Below are 17,614 nucleotides of genomic sequence, written 5' to 3' on the forward strand. Positions count from 1 at the left end.
TGTTTAACTCTTGAGAGAGCAGGGGCAGAATAGCATAAGTTGATAACAGAAGTTTAAAAGGGTTTTGCTAATTTAGTGATTTGATTTGGGTAAAGCTTTACTTCTTTTTCCATGGCTATGTTCTGCTCCAAAAGCCGACCACCTGGCCGGGCCTCTGTCAGTAAGGTCCCGAAAGATTTTACTTTATGAATCACACGTAAGAGTCTTGGATGTATGCCCATTTAGTCCAGTGCCTTCTAGGTGGTGCCAAAAGAGAAGGAAATGTCCCCTTCACCTCAGCTTCAGAGGATACTTACTAGGAAGTATCGTCAATATACTAATAACCCATTCATGTCCCTTAGTCACAAACTTAACTTAAAACCTTTCAATCTCTATTTTTATTCTGTATCTCTTGGATAATCAGTCTCAGGTGCTTACTACTTATGTGTGACTTAGTTCTTTTTCTCTGATTTGCCGTTAATGATAGTGTTTAATATATGCATTCTAAATTTGCCCACTACTTCTCATTACTATTGCCTCTACCTTTGCCAGCTCTCATTCTCACTCTCACCTCCTAGTCTCCCTGCCTCCACTTTGGCTTTTTATGGTGCATTCCTCTTAACAGCCTTAATAAGAGAATATAAGAGAATATTACAGCCTGAGATATCCTTTAAAATGTAAATCAGATTATGTTACCCTTTTTTTGGAAAGCCTTCCAGCACGGCCAGAATAAAATCCAAACTACATGTTTTGGCCCTGCCTCCTTCCCTTAACTCACCTTGCTTGATCTCTCTGCCTACATTAGTAAGCTGGAGCCTGGCCACGTCACTTTCTTCCTGTTTTCCAGTCCTGTTGGCACTGTCCCTGGAACTTGCCAGGCTTGTTCCTGCCTTAGGGTATTTGCACTTACTGTGCCCTGTGGCTTCAATATTCTCCCAGACTTTCCAGTGGCTGATTTCATGTCATTCAGGTCTCAGTTCATATGTTGTTTCTTTGAGGAGTTTGCTCCCCAATTATCTTTCCATTTTCTTCATAACATTTTGTATTACCTGGAATTTCCTTATTTTTTTATGTTCCATTTCTTACACTAGGAATTAAACAGAGAAAATAGGGACCTTCTCTGTCCTTTTCACAGAGAAAATAGGGACCTTCTCTGTCCTTTTCACTGCATAGTAGGAACTCAATGGATGTTAGCTGAATGAATGAACTTGCTGAACAAGTGTGTATTTCTCTTGAACATGCTGTTTTAGATCAGTTCTTTATATGGAAGAACCCTAGTTTTTAGCCCCCCCCCCCTTTTAAAATAGGACAGTGCCTTGGTTCTTTTCAGTAATTCTTGGTGTTTGGGCCAAAGAACGGCCACATTGTATTATATTTTTTATTATTTTTATTTATTTATTTATTTATTTATTTATTATTTATTTATTTAAAGATTTTATTTATTTACTCATGAGAGACACACAGAGAGAGTCAGAGACACAGGCAGAGGGAGAAGCAGGCTCCAGGCAGGGAGCCTGATGTGGGACTCGATCCCAAGTCTCCAGGATCACGCCTTGGGCTGAAGGCTCCCAAGTGTTCAGGATCCTGCCTTGGGCTGAAGGCGGCTAAACCGCTGAGCAACCCGGGCTGCTCCCCTCTTGATATTTTAATGACATTTCTCTAGGAGATTTACTTCTTGCTTTATAGTAGTAATGATAGCTACCATTTTGGGGAACACCCTTAAGTACTATGCTAAAAAATTACATGTTTTTCATTTAATTGTACAACAACTCAAAGGTAGGTATTCCTACTCCCATTTTACAAGTGAAGGAACTGTGACATGGTAAGTGACAGAAAATTGGATTTGAACACATCTATTAATCACTGTACCCTGCTGCCTCTGAACTAGTGTTTAGAACTGTACATAGTACTTCGGTTTGAAAGGCCATGTTTTTATTAAGGGCCAGATAGTGTATTCTGCGCATTTCCAATCCAGTCTTTAATGAAGTCCAATTGGTTTTTTTTGGTCTGTTTGCCTGAAGTTGCACAGGCAAAGCTGCAGAAGGAGGTGACGTCTGCAAAGACTTCTAGGTCTTCTTGCTTTGTTGTATCGAGAAGCCTACCAAGCTTACAGTAAATTTAAAGTATTTGAAGTGTTTTCTCTTTGTGTTCCACATACCAAAAAACCTATCACTTACTATCTGTTCGTATAGTCATTTTGAATTCTTCCTACATTCTCTCCATTGATTTGGGTGATTTACTACTTGAACTATTATTGGGTCATTATAAACTGAATAGATTTCTCACTGCAAGACCCCTTTCCAAATAAGTTTAAAAAAAATTAAATTTGATTGGTGTGTTGATTTTTTCGTGGTGGAGGAACTTAGTTAAACTAGAGAAACATTGATTGTCTTTAGACTCTTCCCGGTCTTTTAAGCCTGGCTGTTTATCTTTGGAGGCTCAGGTCACACATGACCTTTACCAGAGGTCTGTCCTTGCCCACCTCAGGTTTCTGTAAATAGCCATATGTCTGCTCCCATCACTTCACCTTCTGTACTTAACTGTTTGTGGCTGTCTTGCCTTTTTTCTTTTTTTTCCTTAAAGATTTTATTTACTTGTTCATGAGAGATGGAGACAGGAGAAGCAGGCTCCATATAAGGAGCCTGATGTAGGACTTGATCCTGGGAATCCAGGATCAGGCCCTGAGCCAAAGGCAGATGCTCAACCACTGAGCCACCCTGGTGTCCCTATATTCCCTATTTGATTGGGAGGACCATGAGGTCAGGGAGGATCAATTAGATAATCAGTAGGCTTGCTAATGGACAAGCCTAATAAAAGACAAAAAATTACAACTTTAGGTTTGTAAAAGGTGCATTGCTAAAAGAAATTATTTATATCTTTTTCCATATAATTTAATAGGACTTAGAACAAAACCTCAATATAAGACACTAAATTGTCTAAATTGGTAATGATGAATAATATATTAGTATGTTGAATGTGAAGATTTTGCAAAAAGTTCAGTACTCCCAACTGTTTTCTGTTATATTTTGACTTATATTAAGATTTTTTAAGATTGTAAAACTTCTTAGTTATTTTATTTTATTTTTTTAAGATTTTATTTATTCATGAGAGACACAGAGAAAAGGCAGAGACCTAGGTAGAGGAAGAAGCAGGCCTCCGACAAGGAGTCAGATGTGGGACTTGATCCCAGACTTTGGGATCAGGCCCAGAGCTGAAGGCAGACACTCAACCGCTGGTGTCCCAACTTCTTAGACAACTGCTACAGGCTTATAAGTAAAGGTATTTTTTTTTTTGTTTTGTATTTATCTGTATATTCATGCTTTGACCCATATAATAAATACTAACCATATGAATGATTGTTTCTATAGTTGAGCACATTTGAGTTGATCATCCTATATTGGGTAAAGAGCAGTTTGGGCACTTTCAAAGCCATTTTGAAAAAGGGCTGAAAATTATTTGAGTCTGAAATTAAAAAACAGTTACCTGCTTGAATATCAATAATGATATTTACTATTAATGGTTATATTTGCTGGTCCTTTGAGTTCCTTTGCATACTTTGTTTACCTGGTTACATCAGTCCTCTAAGTCAGATACTGTTATCCCTAATTTATACTGGAGGAAATAGGCTCTGGCTGGTTAGGTAGGTTGTCCAGGGTAAAGGTACTGGTACTGTTGGGATTCAAACCCAATTCTGCCTTGACCCAAAGCTTATGGACTTCGTTACAGCAGTATTGTGTAGTCTTTTTGTCTTACAGATTCATGGAAGTTATAATAAATAAACCTACTTGTTACAGGTGTCAGAATAAGCTGGTAGAACTATTTTCATGAATTGTTTTGTTCTATTTAAACCTGAACTGGGGGAAAATAAATAAATAAACCTGAACTGGATATGGATTTCTAATAGCCCCTCTTTTTTTTTTTTTTTTTTTAACAAAAGACATACTTGTTACTGAAAAGCTGCAAGAGATAGTTCTATATGATGCGCAAAACAAAATCTATAATCTCATTCAAAAGTTATTTCTGTACGTGTATTTTCTTTCAATCTTATGTAATTATTTAAAATGCATCTTTGGTATAAATGAGATATGATACCCATATAAGCTTGTATCTTAGAGTTTTGTTTGATTTAAAGATATTTATTTATTTGAGAAAGAGAACACCAGCAAGGAGGACAAGCAGAGGAAGAAGCAGGCTCCCCACTCAGCAGGGAGCCCAATGACACAGGGTTTGATCCCAGGACCCTGGAATCATGACCTGAAGCAAAGGCAGACACTTAACTGTGCCACCCAGGCACCCCTTTTTTTGGTTTAACTTAATGAGCTTTTTACCAAGGCCTTAGAAATTTTCTAAACTTCATTTTTTACTGGCTACATTTTTTTTTAAGTTTTATTTTGTTAGTGGTGTCTACATTCAGCAGGGGGCTTGAACTCATGATCCCAAGATCAAGAGTTCTATGCTCTTTGGATTGAGTCAGCCAGGCACCCCTTAACTGGCTACATTTTAGAAGATACTTTGAATAAAAGGATTACTTAAAGTTTTCATTTGAGGTTGAATATGAATGTAGTTCCTGCTTTTCACCATTATAAGTGATGAAACATTAGCTTTAAAAGCTCTGAATAGGGATCCCTGGGTGGCGCAGCGGTTTGGCGCCTGCCTTTGGCCCAGGGCGCGATCCTGGAGACCTGGGATCGAATCCCACATCGGGCTCCCGGTGCATGGAGCCTGCTTCTCCCTCTGCCTATGTCTCTGCCTCTCTCTCTCTGTGACTATCATAAATAAATAAAAATTTTTAAAAAATAAAAATAAAAAAATAAATAAAAGCTCTGAATAATTAGAGCAACCAGTCTATTTTTTGAAAAGTTCTATTTAGCATTTTAGTGATTTGAAAGATAGTGACTTTAATCATAATTTGATGAGTAATATACAACATACATATACTTGTACTGCCTAGAAGATTTGCATGAGAGTTTTTAATAGAGGTTGCTTCAGAAGAGAGGAGAGTTACCTTTTTGCATTTTTTAACCTTTTTATATTTGAATTTTAAAACTATGAATTTGTGTTGCTTTAAAAAAAAAAAAAAAAGCTCCTGGGCAGCCCGGTTGGCTCAGCGGTTTAGCACCGCCTTCAGCCCAGGGCCAGATCCTGGAGACCCAGGATCGAGTCCCGCATCGGGCTCCCTGCATGCAGCCTGCTTCTCCCTCTGCCTGTGTCTCTGCCTCTCTCTCCCCCTCTGTGTGTCTGTCATGAATAAATAAATAAAACTTTAAAAAATAAAAATAAATAAAAATAAAAGCTCCTTTGAAAAAGTAAAATCTTGGTTCCCAACTAAAACCCAATTTTTAGATATATTATAGGGTTTTTATTTTGTTTATGACATTATGAACTTCAGTGCTTTTGTTTTGGAGAAAGTTACCTTCTCATTGCTTATTTTCATATTGAATTTTCATTTCCTTTTTTAAATTTAGATCAAAGCACAGATGTGAGTCTCAGCTTTGTAAAAATACAAAATGAAGCTGGTTTTTGCTTGACTGCACTCATTGACAAGTACTACATGTAGTGTTTTCAAAATTTAACAGCTAATAAAGATGTTTCAAATCAAGATAGGAGTGCAGTAAGCATCTTTATGGTATTTGCACCAGGCTTAGAGGTCAGTGTTCTGGCTGCTATCTTGCTTTATCTCTTATACTATGCTTTTTAAAATACAAGTTAATTTTTTTTTTTGCATAGTATGTATTTTGTTTCTTTGTTACTCTTAGCAAAAGTTATGTAAAGCAAAATGACAAAATTTTGAGGACAAAAAAATTTGTATTCTAATTTTATTTTTTGATAATATTGGTTTCTTTATCACAGTGGTTCTAAGCATTTTTCCTGTCATCATAAATGGCATTTATGTGCATCTATGTACAGACATGCTACCTAGCCATAGCATGGATGAGAGGAGTTCCGTGAGGTGGGAGAGCAATAATCATAACTCCTTTCTGTTCAAGAAATCATATAGGCAAGTAGATGAGTGAGAGGAAAAAGTCTTGATTCCACTCTAATTTACTTGAATGATGTAAATCATTCACAGACTTGTAACATTCTTGTGATATACTTCACAATTTCAGAGCACCTTAGTATTTTGTAATACAGCTATTGAAAACTGCTTTCTTAACTATGTAACTTCTATCCACTGTGATTTGGGATAACATGGTATGGAATTTTTGTGTCCTCTTCTGTTGAATTTTTCTAACTTAGGGAAAAACAGCCTTTTTCCCTTAGTTAAAAAAATTTTTTTTAAGATTTTATTTATTTATTTATTTATTATTTATTTATTTATTTATTTACTTATTTACTTATTTATTTATTTATTTATTTATGAAAGACAGAGAGAGAGAGAGGCATAGACAGGCAAAGGGAGAAGCAGGCTCCATGCAGGGAGCCGGATGCGGGACTTGATCCCCGGACTCCAGAATCACGCCCTGGGCTGAAGGTGGCGCTAAACCGCGGAGCTACCCAGGGATCCCCAGTTTAAAATTTTTTAATTCAGAATATGACTAATAAGTACTCCTGAGTAGAAATTTTAGAAAACATTTTAGAATATGAAGATTTTGGTTATGATATTGAATATAAACCAAGATCATTCACTTGGAAATTTTTTTTCCTTTGACCATTCATAATAAATTTTACTCCAGACCTTGAGAGAATCTTTGGGATTGAACAAAAGTAAGGAAAAGCCAGAAGAGGACAGGAAATTCATAGGTCAGGGGCCAAGAACAGAAGACTTCTTTCTGCTCTTTCTCTTGTATGCAGAAGAGTGATAGCTGAGCCCAAGGGGCATACATGCCGAAGGAGTATACAAAGATCTTGGGCTGAGAGTTGAAGATAAATTTCAAATCTAAGGGCTTAGAGTTGAATTGGCCCAGAGCATTTTATAGCTTATAAAGCACTCTTACACATTCTCACTTGATCCTTGAAACAACCCTTTAAAAAGAATAGTTTCAGTTATCACTCCTGGTTTATAGATAGTGAAACTGAAGTCACAGAGAAGCTAATATATCCTTTTCCCAGTAGTGCCATAACTTGAATTCTATATCTAAGATATATTCTTTCTGCTATCCCATGATGTATTAGCCTAAGGTGATTCCTAGAGTACAAATAGGTAAGGGAGAAAAAGGTCACTGAGGAAATAGAAGGTAGTGTCTCAGATATAGGGAAAGTGGGTCACAGTAACTGAGTTTCTAGAAAAGTGTTGGCCACCCTAGAGGTAGACCTATAACAGAGCTCTGTGCTGCAGATACAGAGGAATTAAGCTGAGAAATTCTTGACTTTGAAGAGTTAAGCTTTTAGAAGCAATGGGATAGGTTAGTTGAGAAGAGAAGTAGGTCCTTTCTTTGATTTTGAGCTTTCTCCTGAGAAGTCATTTGTCTGTGACATTTATTTTGGCTGTTAATTATATACTGGTATGTAATTATTATTCTATGAGTTAATTATAATTAATAATTAGTTTGATTGCAGGCTCTTAGAGGTAGGGGATGCCCTTTATTTTTTTTATATCCTCCTCTAAACTCTTCTGCCAGTTACTTAGTCCCCTGACGACTTTTTAGATATATCCTCCTTAGGAAAGGAGAAGTGAGAGAAGACATGGGTTTGAATTTGACCTTTGCTTTGTGACAATGGTAAGTCCCCGAAGCTGTCTGGACCTCAGTTCTTTTTAAGTGAGTAGGTGAGAACTGCTGCATCCCCAAAGTTTTAATATTACCACTTGTCAAGTTGTGATTTGTTGAATTATGAGTAAAGGACGACTTACCATCCTCCAGTATATATCTTATCTCTACAGTGATATCTTACATGAGCCTATTGATCATACCTTGTTTCTTGCATTCCACTCTGTGGAAAATAAGCGTTTTGTTATCCTTTCTAGCCTGCTTTAATCTCTTCCTTTTGAATAGTATGGTCTCTCTGAAAGAGTGTCTTGAAACTTTTAGTTATTTGTAAAAATATTTTGTAAGAATTTCAGAGATGGTTCTTAATTGTATTTTCTCTTACAAATGGCTCATTCTAGGTGGAACAATATATGGTCACCCTGTTGGATTAGTATAGGAAATATTATAAGGGATTTGTACCTATAATTGTTTGGCTAATAATTTGAGTTTTAAAACTTGTCATGATAGGGCAGCCTGAGTGGCTCAGCGGTTTAGCACTGCCTTCAGCCCAGGGCATGATCCTGGATCTCCAGGATCGAGTCCCACGTCAGGCTCCCTGCATGGAGCCTGCTTCTCCCTCTGCCTATGTCTCTGTCTCTCTCTGTGTGTCTCTCATGAATAAATAAATAAATAAAATCTTAAAAAAAAAAAAAAACTTGTCATGATAGAATTCAGGGAATCTTAACTCCTAAGCACAAAGAATTGATATTTAAGGTATAGATAATGGAGTTTATTTCAATATTTAAATTTTTAAAATGTCTTTAACTTCTCCCAGTCATAGCTTTAGCACAGTTTTTAGCAAATGATTGACCAATTTGAACTTGTGTCTGCATACTTCCGTGACTTCTTTCCATCAGAGATGCAAATGTATTTAAAAGTACATTATTAGTAAGAAGTAATAGGAAGTCAGTTGATATTTATGTAATTTCTGTACTGCTCGAAAGTGATCTTTGTAAGAGTGAAACAAATGTCACTAGCGTGATTGGTCATGTCAAGACAGATGTGGAATGAATCCGGGTCAGGAATTTACATTGTGACTTCCTGTCCAGTCTTATATTAGATGTGTGACTATGGTCAAATTGCTAGTTTCCCTTAACCTATTTTCCTCATTTAAAAATAGGGATAATTGGGGTGCCTGGGTGGCTCAGCAGTTGAGCATCTGCCTTTTTGGCTCAGGTTGTGATCCTAGGGTCCTGGGGTCAAGTCCTACATCAGGCTACCCGTGGGGAGCCTGCTTCTCCCTCTGCCTATGTCTCTGCCTCTATCCGTGTCTCAAATGGATGGATAAATAAAATCTTAAATAATAATAATGGATAATTTCCCTGCTTTTGACTTTGTCAGAAGGGCTGTTGTTAGCATGTGAAAGTAGTTAGCCAAGCTACAGGCAAATATAAACTATAGGTATGGCTTTTTTTTTTTTTTTGGTATGGCTATGTTTGGTTGAGATCCATTTTTGATAAAAGAATAGAGTAAGTGGGGCAGCCCCGGTGGCGCAGCGGTTTAGCGCCGCCTGCAGCCTGGGGTGTGATCCTGGAGATCCAGAATTGAGTCCCACATCGGGTTCCTTGCATGGAGCCCGCTTCTCCCTCTGCCTGTGTCTTTGTCTCTCTCTCTCTCTCTCTCTCTCTTTCTCTCTCATGAATAAATAAATAAAATCTTAAAAAAAAAACTTTCCTTAAAAAAAAAAAAGAATAGAGTAAGTGAATATGTTAAAAATGTTGTAAAAAAATCTGTTGTATGTTAAGTTTGAACACATTATTACATTGAGATGTTGGGTCTTCTGATGAAAGTAATCCCAAATACTTAATTGTAGTATATTAGTCTATAGCATTGTAATGATAGTATTGCTAGAAATGATAGACAAATATTTTGTTCTTCATGTTTAATATGAAAGATAGCCAAAGTTTTGGGATATCTCTCTACTCTTCTGTTTGGTCACTTATCTAATTGACTACTGGATAAAAACCTCTGCATAAAAACTTGGAGCAGGAAAGCTGTTTCTAGAAACATTATTTTTAGAAGTGAACCGTTACCTCTGATATAATTGGGAATAAGGTTAAAAATAGAGTAGAAAGCAAACTCAGGTGTGGGCTCTCTGAATGACCTGGAGGCAGTGCCAGCAGTTTCTGGCATATTTCACTTTCTTGGTTTTATAACTTTGGAGCTTTCATCAGTAGAATTGATACCTTTTAGAAGAAGTGCATAGAATACTTACTCTGAATTCCCCATTTCATTGAACATCCCCTCTATTAGATTTTCTGTTTTATTTTTTTATTTTTTTAGATTTTCTGTTTTAGAAACAAATTGTATGCATTCTAAATTGTTACTTTGCATTTTGCTCTTGCTGTGAGTTTTTATTTTTTTAATGGAAAGAATTTTGATATGATTCTTGATGACTGTAAAGATTTGGCTGACTCTTTGAAAAGATGATTTCATTGTAAGTCACTTTCTTAAAATCACAGAAGATAATTTTCATCCTCTGACCTTGAATCAGCCTGGTTATCCCTGATTTCTCAAGTAGAACCCCCTACCTATGTTTGCATGGGGAAAGCAGAAGAGTGTTTTGTTTTTCTGTAAAACTGTATTTTAAAAAAACTTTGAGTATGTTTGAAATTTTTGGTGCAAAAAGATAAAATAGTATAATGAGTTCTGGTGTACCCATCAACTGGCTTCAACAATTACTTAAGTCATGGCCTTTTTTTTTTTTTTTTTTAAGATTTTTAAAATTTATTTATTCATGGAGACAGAGAGAGAGAGACACAGAGACACAAGCAGCCTTCATGCAGGGAGCCTGACGTGGGACTCGATTCCAGGTCTCCAGGATCACGCCCTGGGCTGCAGGTGGCGCTAAACCGCTAGGCCACCAGGGCTGCCCACTCATGGCAGTTTTATTTTGTCTGTGCTTCTCCCTTTGCAGGATTATCTTCAGCTAGATCCCAGGCATTCTCTTCCTTTAACTGAAAATACCTAGTGGGATCTCTCAGAGATAAGGACTCTTTTTAGGTGTGATAATTGTAGTTATGCTAAAAAAAAAAAAAAGTATATATATAAATATTAGTAATTCCTAAATGTCTTTTAATCCAGTCAGTGTTCAGAGTTTTTGTTCTTAACATAAATGTTCTTTAAAAAAAAAAAATGTTCTTTTACAGTGTTTGTTTGAATTAGGATTTAGGGACGCCTGAGTGGCTCAGCGGTTGAGCATCTGCCTTTGGCTCAGGGCATGATCCCGGGGTCCGAGATCAAGTCCCACATCAGGCTCCTTGCAGGGAGCCTGCTTCTCCCTCTGCCTATGTCTCTGCCTCTCTTTCTCTGTATCTCTCATGAATAAATAAATAAAATCTTAAAAAAATAAAACTAAAAAAAATTATGAATTAGGATTCAAATAAGATCTGTACATTGCATCTGATTGATGTCTCCTAAACCTCTTAATTATATCCCTGCCATGTTTTTAGTTATTTACTTTTTGCCATTTACTGATAAATCTGAGTTAGTTTTCCTGGGTTTAGCTGCTGCATCTGAAATTTTTTTTCCTTATTTTAAGAGTTAATGTATGATCATTGCATGATACTTAAAATGTGTAAAGCGCAAATTAAAATCATGTTACCCAGAGATACCCAATGTTGAAGTTTTGGTATGCATTCTTTCAACTTTTTTGAACGTGTGTTTTCCTGTGTTTTTTAACTGTGTACATGTGCTTGCTTATTTTTATATCCTTTTTGATATATACTTTAATTTTGTATTATGATCATTTCCCCATGTCATTATGAAAGAAAATGAAGCATTTGGCTGCATAATACTTCACAGTATATATCATAACTTAAACATTCCCTTTTATCTAGACATTTAGATTGTTCCGGTTTTTCATTCTTACAAAATTATGAGAACCATCTTTGTATTTTAGATTTTCTTTTTTTTTTTGCTAGAAGCAGAATTAATTCAGAGGGCATGAACATTTTTTAACTTCTAGATTCATATTGCCTTAAAAGTTTGTATAGTTTGTCTTTTTTAAGATTTTTTTTATTTTTAATTTATTAATGAGAGACATAGAGAGAGAGAGGCACAGAGACTCAGGCAGAGGGAGAAACAGGCTCCATGCAGGGAGCCCAATCCCAAGTCTTCAGGATCAGGCCCAGGGCTGAAGGCGGAGCTAAACCGCAAAGCCACCCAGGCCACCCAGTTTTTATAGTTTTATAATCTCAAATGCGGTCTGTAGCTTACTTAAGAATCTGTTTGCATATGTTCTATGTTATTAAGATGTCTTTGCCGGCCATATTAGTCAAATGTGTTTTTTTTCCCAATTCTTTTGCTCTTTTTTATTTTATTTGGGATTTTCTTTTTTTAAATGCACACAGTATTTTTTTTTATTTATACTTTTTTTTTTAAGATTTTTTTTTTCTTTATTTATGATAGACACAGAGAGAGAGAGGCAGAGACACAGGCAGAGGGAGAAGCAGGCTCCATGCAGGGAGCCCGACGTGGGACTCCATCCCGGGACTCCAGGATTGCGCCCTGGGCCAAAGGCAGGCGCTAAACCCCTGTGCCACTCAGGGATCCCCTGCACACAGTATTAAGTTGTTGATTTGTTGGTGTTTTCCATTGTATGTAGTAATTCTTACACAACAGTCAAATAAATATTCGCCTTAATTGTTTTCTAGCATTACTGATGGGCTTTTTCCTTCTTAATTGCTAGGAGGTTTTCCTAGGACCATTTATTAAAATATTGATACTGTCATTTATTTGTAATTCAAGCTTTGATGTATAAATAAATTCATTTTGTGGTTGGTATGTTCAGAAAACTCTATAAAAAAGAATTTATTTCTTATTTAAGGTTATAGTATTATTTCTTACCCTTCTTTCTCTACCTTCTTTTTTTCCTTCTTACCATCTCAGCTATGGTGTGCATCCGGATGTCTGTGATTCTGGATATGCCTTGGGAAAATGCCTGAAGCAAAACTAGCTAGTCCTTGTCTTTTTCCTTTTGTTCTTTTTCATGTGTATTTTTAAAATGAATTTAAAAGTGAATTCCCGTTTGCCTTTATTTATTATTTTTAAAAAAGATTTTATTTAGTTATTCATGAGAGACACAAAGAGAAGCAGAGACATAGGCTGAGGGAGAAGCAGGCTCCCTGTGGGAAGCCCGATGCAGGATTCTATCCCCAGACCCAGGATCACGCCCCTAGCTGAAGGCACTCACTCACCCCCTGAGCCATCCAGGTGTCCCCCATTTGCCTTTATTTTAAACTCGATTTGGCAAATCATCATATCAACATTAGTTTCAGTATTTTGATTTTTCTTGTTAAAGCTTCCACCAAAGAGTGACTAGGAGAAAAGAAAGGTAAACTCTTTTTTTTTAAGTTTTTAATTTTAATTCCAGTATAGTAAACATAGTGTTATGTTAGTTTCAGGTATACAATATAGTGATTCAGCAGTGCTGTACTTAGAGCTCATCATAAGTGTACTCTTTAGGGAAAGGTTATCTTTTCCAAACTGAGTTTGCAAAGAATGATTATCCCAGATTTAGGACAAAGGCTGATTTAGAAGTACCCTTTGTATTTCTAAACCACCTTTGTGTGGTCCGTTTATATACTTAGTCATTTATTGATGATGGGATTTGGTTCATTTTTTCTTTTTAAGATTTTATTTATTCATGAGAGACAGAGAGAGGAGGCAGAGACATAAGCAGTGTGAGAAGCAGACTCCTCACAGGGAGCCCGACGTGGGACTCGACCCCCAAACTGGGGTCATACCCTGAGCCGAAGGCAGACACTCAACCACTGAGCCACCCAGGCGTTCCTGGTTCATTTTGTAATACGTTTACTTAAAAAGTTTAGAAACCCTTTGAAAATATATCTATATCTATATATCTATATCTATATCTATTGCCTAGAGTGGAACCTGATACGACTGTCTTACAACCCTGAGATCATGCCCCGAGGTAAAATCAAGAGATAGATGCTTAACCGATTGAGCCACTTAGGTGTTCCAGCTTTTTATTATATATTAAGTCTGGCCAACAAATTCAGTGATGACAAGGGGTCAGATAGAGGGTTCAGAAAATTTAGCATATTTAGTCCAAGAGAAAATTGAGATGCAATTATTGTTCCTAGAGCTAATGGTCATAGTAGAGGGAAGAACAAGAAGAAGCTTATTGTATGGTTATTCTTTTAAAAAGTTAATATTTGTTTGAATAGCTCAGAAGCCACAAAATGGTATATAATGAAGTGTCCTTACTACTTCTGTCCTTAGCCATTTAGGGTTATATAAATATAATTATTTTTAAATACTAAATTCTTAAGATTTTAGACTATTTGCAAACCTCTCTTTATAGATAAAAATTTACTAGTGTGTGGGACTTCCGACATCAACCTTAGTATTTTGGGTAGAATCATTTGTTTAATGTATGTAGGAATGTTTACATATATATACAGATGTACATACTCTTATGTAAATACATAATTGATTCAAGCAGTAAAATGTAGTATAGAAACTTAGGAAAACAAGAAAAAACATCATCTGATCACCTTAACAGAACCTAGACTATCATTTTAATGTAGCCTAATTCTTCCCTGCGTTTAATTTCTGGGCATATAGTAATTCTACATTCCTTTTTTCCCATAACCACAAGAATTTCACATTGAGCATACTGGATTTCTGACTCATTTCTTATGAGGGAAATGAATTTTTAGTAATATTGCTCTTGGAAGCAGGGCAGAGAACTAACCTTTATTGAAGAAGAAAACTAGAGATTGGCAACAAAGTAGGGAGGTTGAAAAAGGGCACATATTTTTATAATGGAGCCTTGAGAAAAATAAAGGAAAAATCAAGTTGCAGTAATTCTGGGTTCTTGGACCTGATTGCTTTACTTTGCTTTTGTCCTCTTCCTCCTCCTCCTTTTCTTCTTTCTTTTTTTAAAGTAATCTCTACACCCAATGTGGGGTTTGAACTCATGACCCCAGGATTAAGAGTCACATGCTCTACTGACTGAGCCAGCCAGCACCCCCCTCCCCCTTTAAGGAATTAATTTGAGATGTATAGAGGATAAGATGCCATTTTGTTATGTTTTGATGTAGGTACTGGGAGGATTTATTTTAAGAAGGAAAGGAAAACACCTTTCCAAGTCCTGCATTCAGTTTTCATTGGAACCTCAGTGGAGCAGAGGCAGCAGAGGCCAGAGACTCCCAAGTTATAAAATGTAAAGGGGTTAAGAGGGATCCCTGGGTGGCTCAGCGGTTTGGCTCCTGCCTTCGGCCCAGGGCATGATCCTGGAGTCCTGGGATCGAGTCCCATGTCGGGCTCCCTGCATGGAGCCTGTTTCTCCTTCTGCCTATGTCTCTGCCTTTCTCTCTGTCTCTCATGCATAAGTAAAATCTTAAAAAAAAAAAAAAAATCTACTTAAATTACTTGGAATTCTATAGGGAAGATTTATTCCTTTCCAGCCTTCTGTTTCCCCTCCTCTGTTGAAGTATTTAAAAATAAACCACAAATAATACATGTCATTAGTAGGAACATTTTTATAGTCCTTTTTTTTAATAAGTTTATTTTTTAGTAACTCTACATCCAATGTGGGGCCCAAACTCACAGCCGTGAGTCTAGAGTTTTTAAGAGTTGCATGTTCTGTGACTGAGCCAGCCAGGCACCCCTGTGGTTCTTGATACATATCCTCAAATTATTTTTTAGAAGTGTTGTAGCAGTTAACTACAGGACTAGCAGTGTATGAGTAAACTTTCATTGTACTATTGTACTTTCTGTGTTCTGTTTAAGTGAAAGTTCACATTAATTTGCATGTATTCAATGACTTAGTTAAGGTGACCTTTACTTTTTTATTTTTTAAAGATTTTATTTATCGGGCAGCCCAGGTGGCTCAGCGGTTTAGTGCCACCTTTGGTGCAGGGCATGACCCTGGAGGCTCGGCATCGAGTCCCACATTGGGCTCCCTGCGAGGAGCCTGCTTCCCCCTCTATGTCTCTGCCTCTTTTCTCTCTATGTCTCTCATGAATAAATAAATAAAATCGTAAAAAAAAAATTTATTTATTCACGAGAGACACAGAGGGAGAGGCAGGCTCCCTGTGTGAAGCTTGACATGGGACTCAATCCCAGGACCTCAGGATCACAACCTGAGCCAGAGGCAGACGCTCAACCATTGAGCCACCCAGGTGCCCTATTTTTTTTTAATTAAAAAAATTTTTTTTTTAAGTAAACTCTATCTCCAGTTTGGGACTTGAACTCAAGATCAAGAGTCACATGCTCTACGGACTGAGGCAGCCAGGTGCCCCCCAGGGTGACTTTTTTATGTTTGTTAATTAGCTATAGTGACTCATTTAGGAATTATCTTTTCTCTTGGGCTTTACCTATTCAAAAATTTTGAGACTCTTGGCTATTTTAACTCTTTTGTCTCTTAGAGACTTTAGAGATTTATCTATCATTTTGCTTACTAGTCCTTAATTTTTAATGATCCTCACAGTTTTGTCTTTTTTAAATTAAATATTTTATTTATTTGTTTATTATTTATTTGACAGAGAGCACAAGCAGGGGGAGCAGCAGACGGAGAGGGAGAAGCAGATTCCGCATAGAGCAGGGAGCCCTTTTGAGGGGCTTGATCCCAGAAACCTGGGATGATGACCTGAGCTAAAGACTGACGCTTAAGTGGCTGCGCCACCCAGGTGCCCCAGGGTTTTTGTCTTTTTTGTTTGTTTGTTTTTTTGTCTTTTATTCAGATTTCATGACATCTTTCTCGGTCTTGCTGTTTTTTTATTTTTATTTTCCTGTTTCTGTTATATTTACCTACTTGTAGGAAATTTGCTATCCAGTTGGTGAAGCAAGAAGTAAACAGTTTAAGGCCATTTATAGGTAAAGGTCATGTAATGGTAGTTCCATTCCAAATTAATGTGAGAACTATTGTAGGTTAATTTAGCATATGACTGGATTATTTCCTTTAAAAATTCATGACTGAGGGCAGCCCGGTGGCTCAGTGGTTTAGTGCCTGCCTTCGGCCCAGGGCGTGATCCTGGAGACCCTGGATCGATTCCCACGTCAGGCTTCCTGCATGGGGCCTGTTTCTCCCTCTGGCTGTCTCTGCCTCTCTCTTTCTCTCTCTGTGTCTCTCATGAATAAATAAAATCTTAAAAAAAAATGACTGAGTCTCCCAAGCATTTTTTATTAAAAGCACTTTTGAATATTTACTGTTTTGCCATGTGTTAAAAAAATCACTCATTTAAAAATGACTTTTATAACCTTCAAACCTATGTTAACATTTTATTATATTTTGGGATTTTTTTTTTTTTTACCCCTAGGCATTTGTAAAGTTCTCTCTCCTTTTTTTTTTTTTTTAAGATTTTGTTTATTTATTCATGAGAGACACACAGAGGCAGAGACACAGGTAGAGAGAAGCAGGCTCCGTGCAGGGAGCCAGATGTTGGACTCAATCCCCAGACTCCAGGATCACACCCTGGGCTGAAGGCAGGCACTCAACCACTGAGCCACCCAGGCGTTCCAAGTTTTCTCTTTTAAAGGCTTTTCGAATTAAAGGCATTTCGAATATTATAGGTTTTTGGTTTTGTTTTTTAAAGATTTTATTTATTTATTCATGAAAGGCACAGAGGCAGAGACCCTGGCAGAGGGAAAGCAGGTCCCCCGCAGGGCGTCTGATGTGGGACTCTATCCCCAGACTTCAGGGTCACACCCTGAGCCTAAGGCAGAATCTCAACGCTGAGCCATCCAGGCGTCCCGAATATTATAGGTTCTTAAAAGGATCTAACCAAACCAAATATTTTCTTCTGTAAGAGGAACCAAAGTGAACTCATATACACATATTAACGTAGAAATGCTTTTCTCCCTAAATCTTTAATGGCTTGGAAGACATTTTTTTCCTTAATGGGAGTCCTTAACCTCTATAGTAACAAAAAATAGCTCCAAAATGAAAGAGCTTAAGTAAATTATCAAAAAAAAAAAAA

At 37.0% G+C, this 17,614-nt stretch overlaps 1 protein-coding gene across 13 annotated transcripts in view; it reads left to right on the plus strand.

Moving 5' to 3' along the window:
- SMIM14 (small integral membrane protein 14) overlaps nucleotides 1-17,614 on the plus strand; it is a 94,972-nt gene that overhangs the window by 2,251 nt on the left and 75,107 nt on the right. For 5 of the 13 annotated variants that reach the window (XR_007409945.1, XM_049108671.1, XM_049108669.1 and 2 more), the window contains exon 2: nucleotides 12,075-12,184. The exons of 7 other annotated variants lie outside the window; for them this stretch is intronic. Coding sequence is in view for 4 of the 6 variants with exons in the window: in XM_049108671.1 (XP_048964628.1) it covers nucleotides 12,075-12,184 (110 nt within the window). In the remaining 2 variants the exon portion in view is untranslated. Of the gene's footprint in view, nucleotides 1-3,075; nucleotides 3,259-12,074; nucleotides 12,185-17,614 lie in introns of those variants that run through there. One more of the 13 variants, XM_049108672.1, reaches the window with a different exon arrangement.

This window comes from Canis lupus, chromosome 3, assembly GCF_003254725.2.
Source record: "Canis lupus dingo isolate Sandy chromosome 3, ASM325472v2, whole genome shotgun sequence".
NCBI classification, from domain to species: Eukaryota; Metazoa; Chordata; class Mammalia; order Carnivora; family Canidae; genus Canis; species Canis lupus.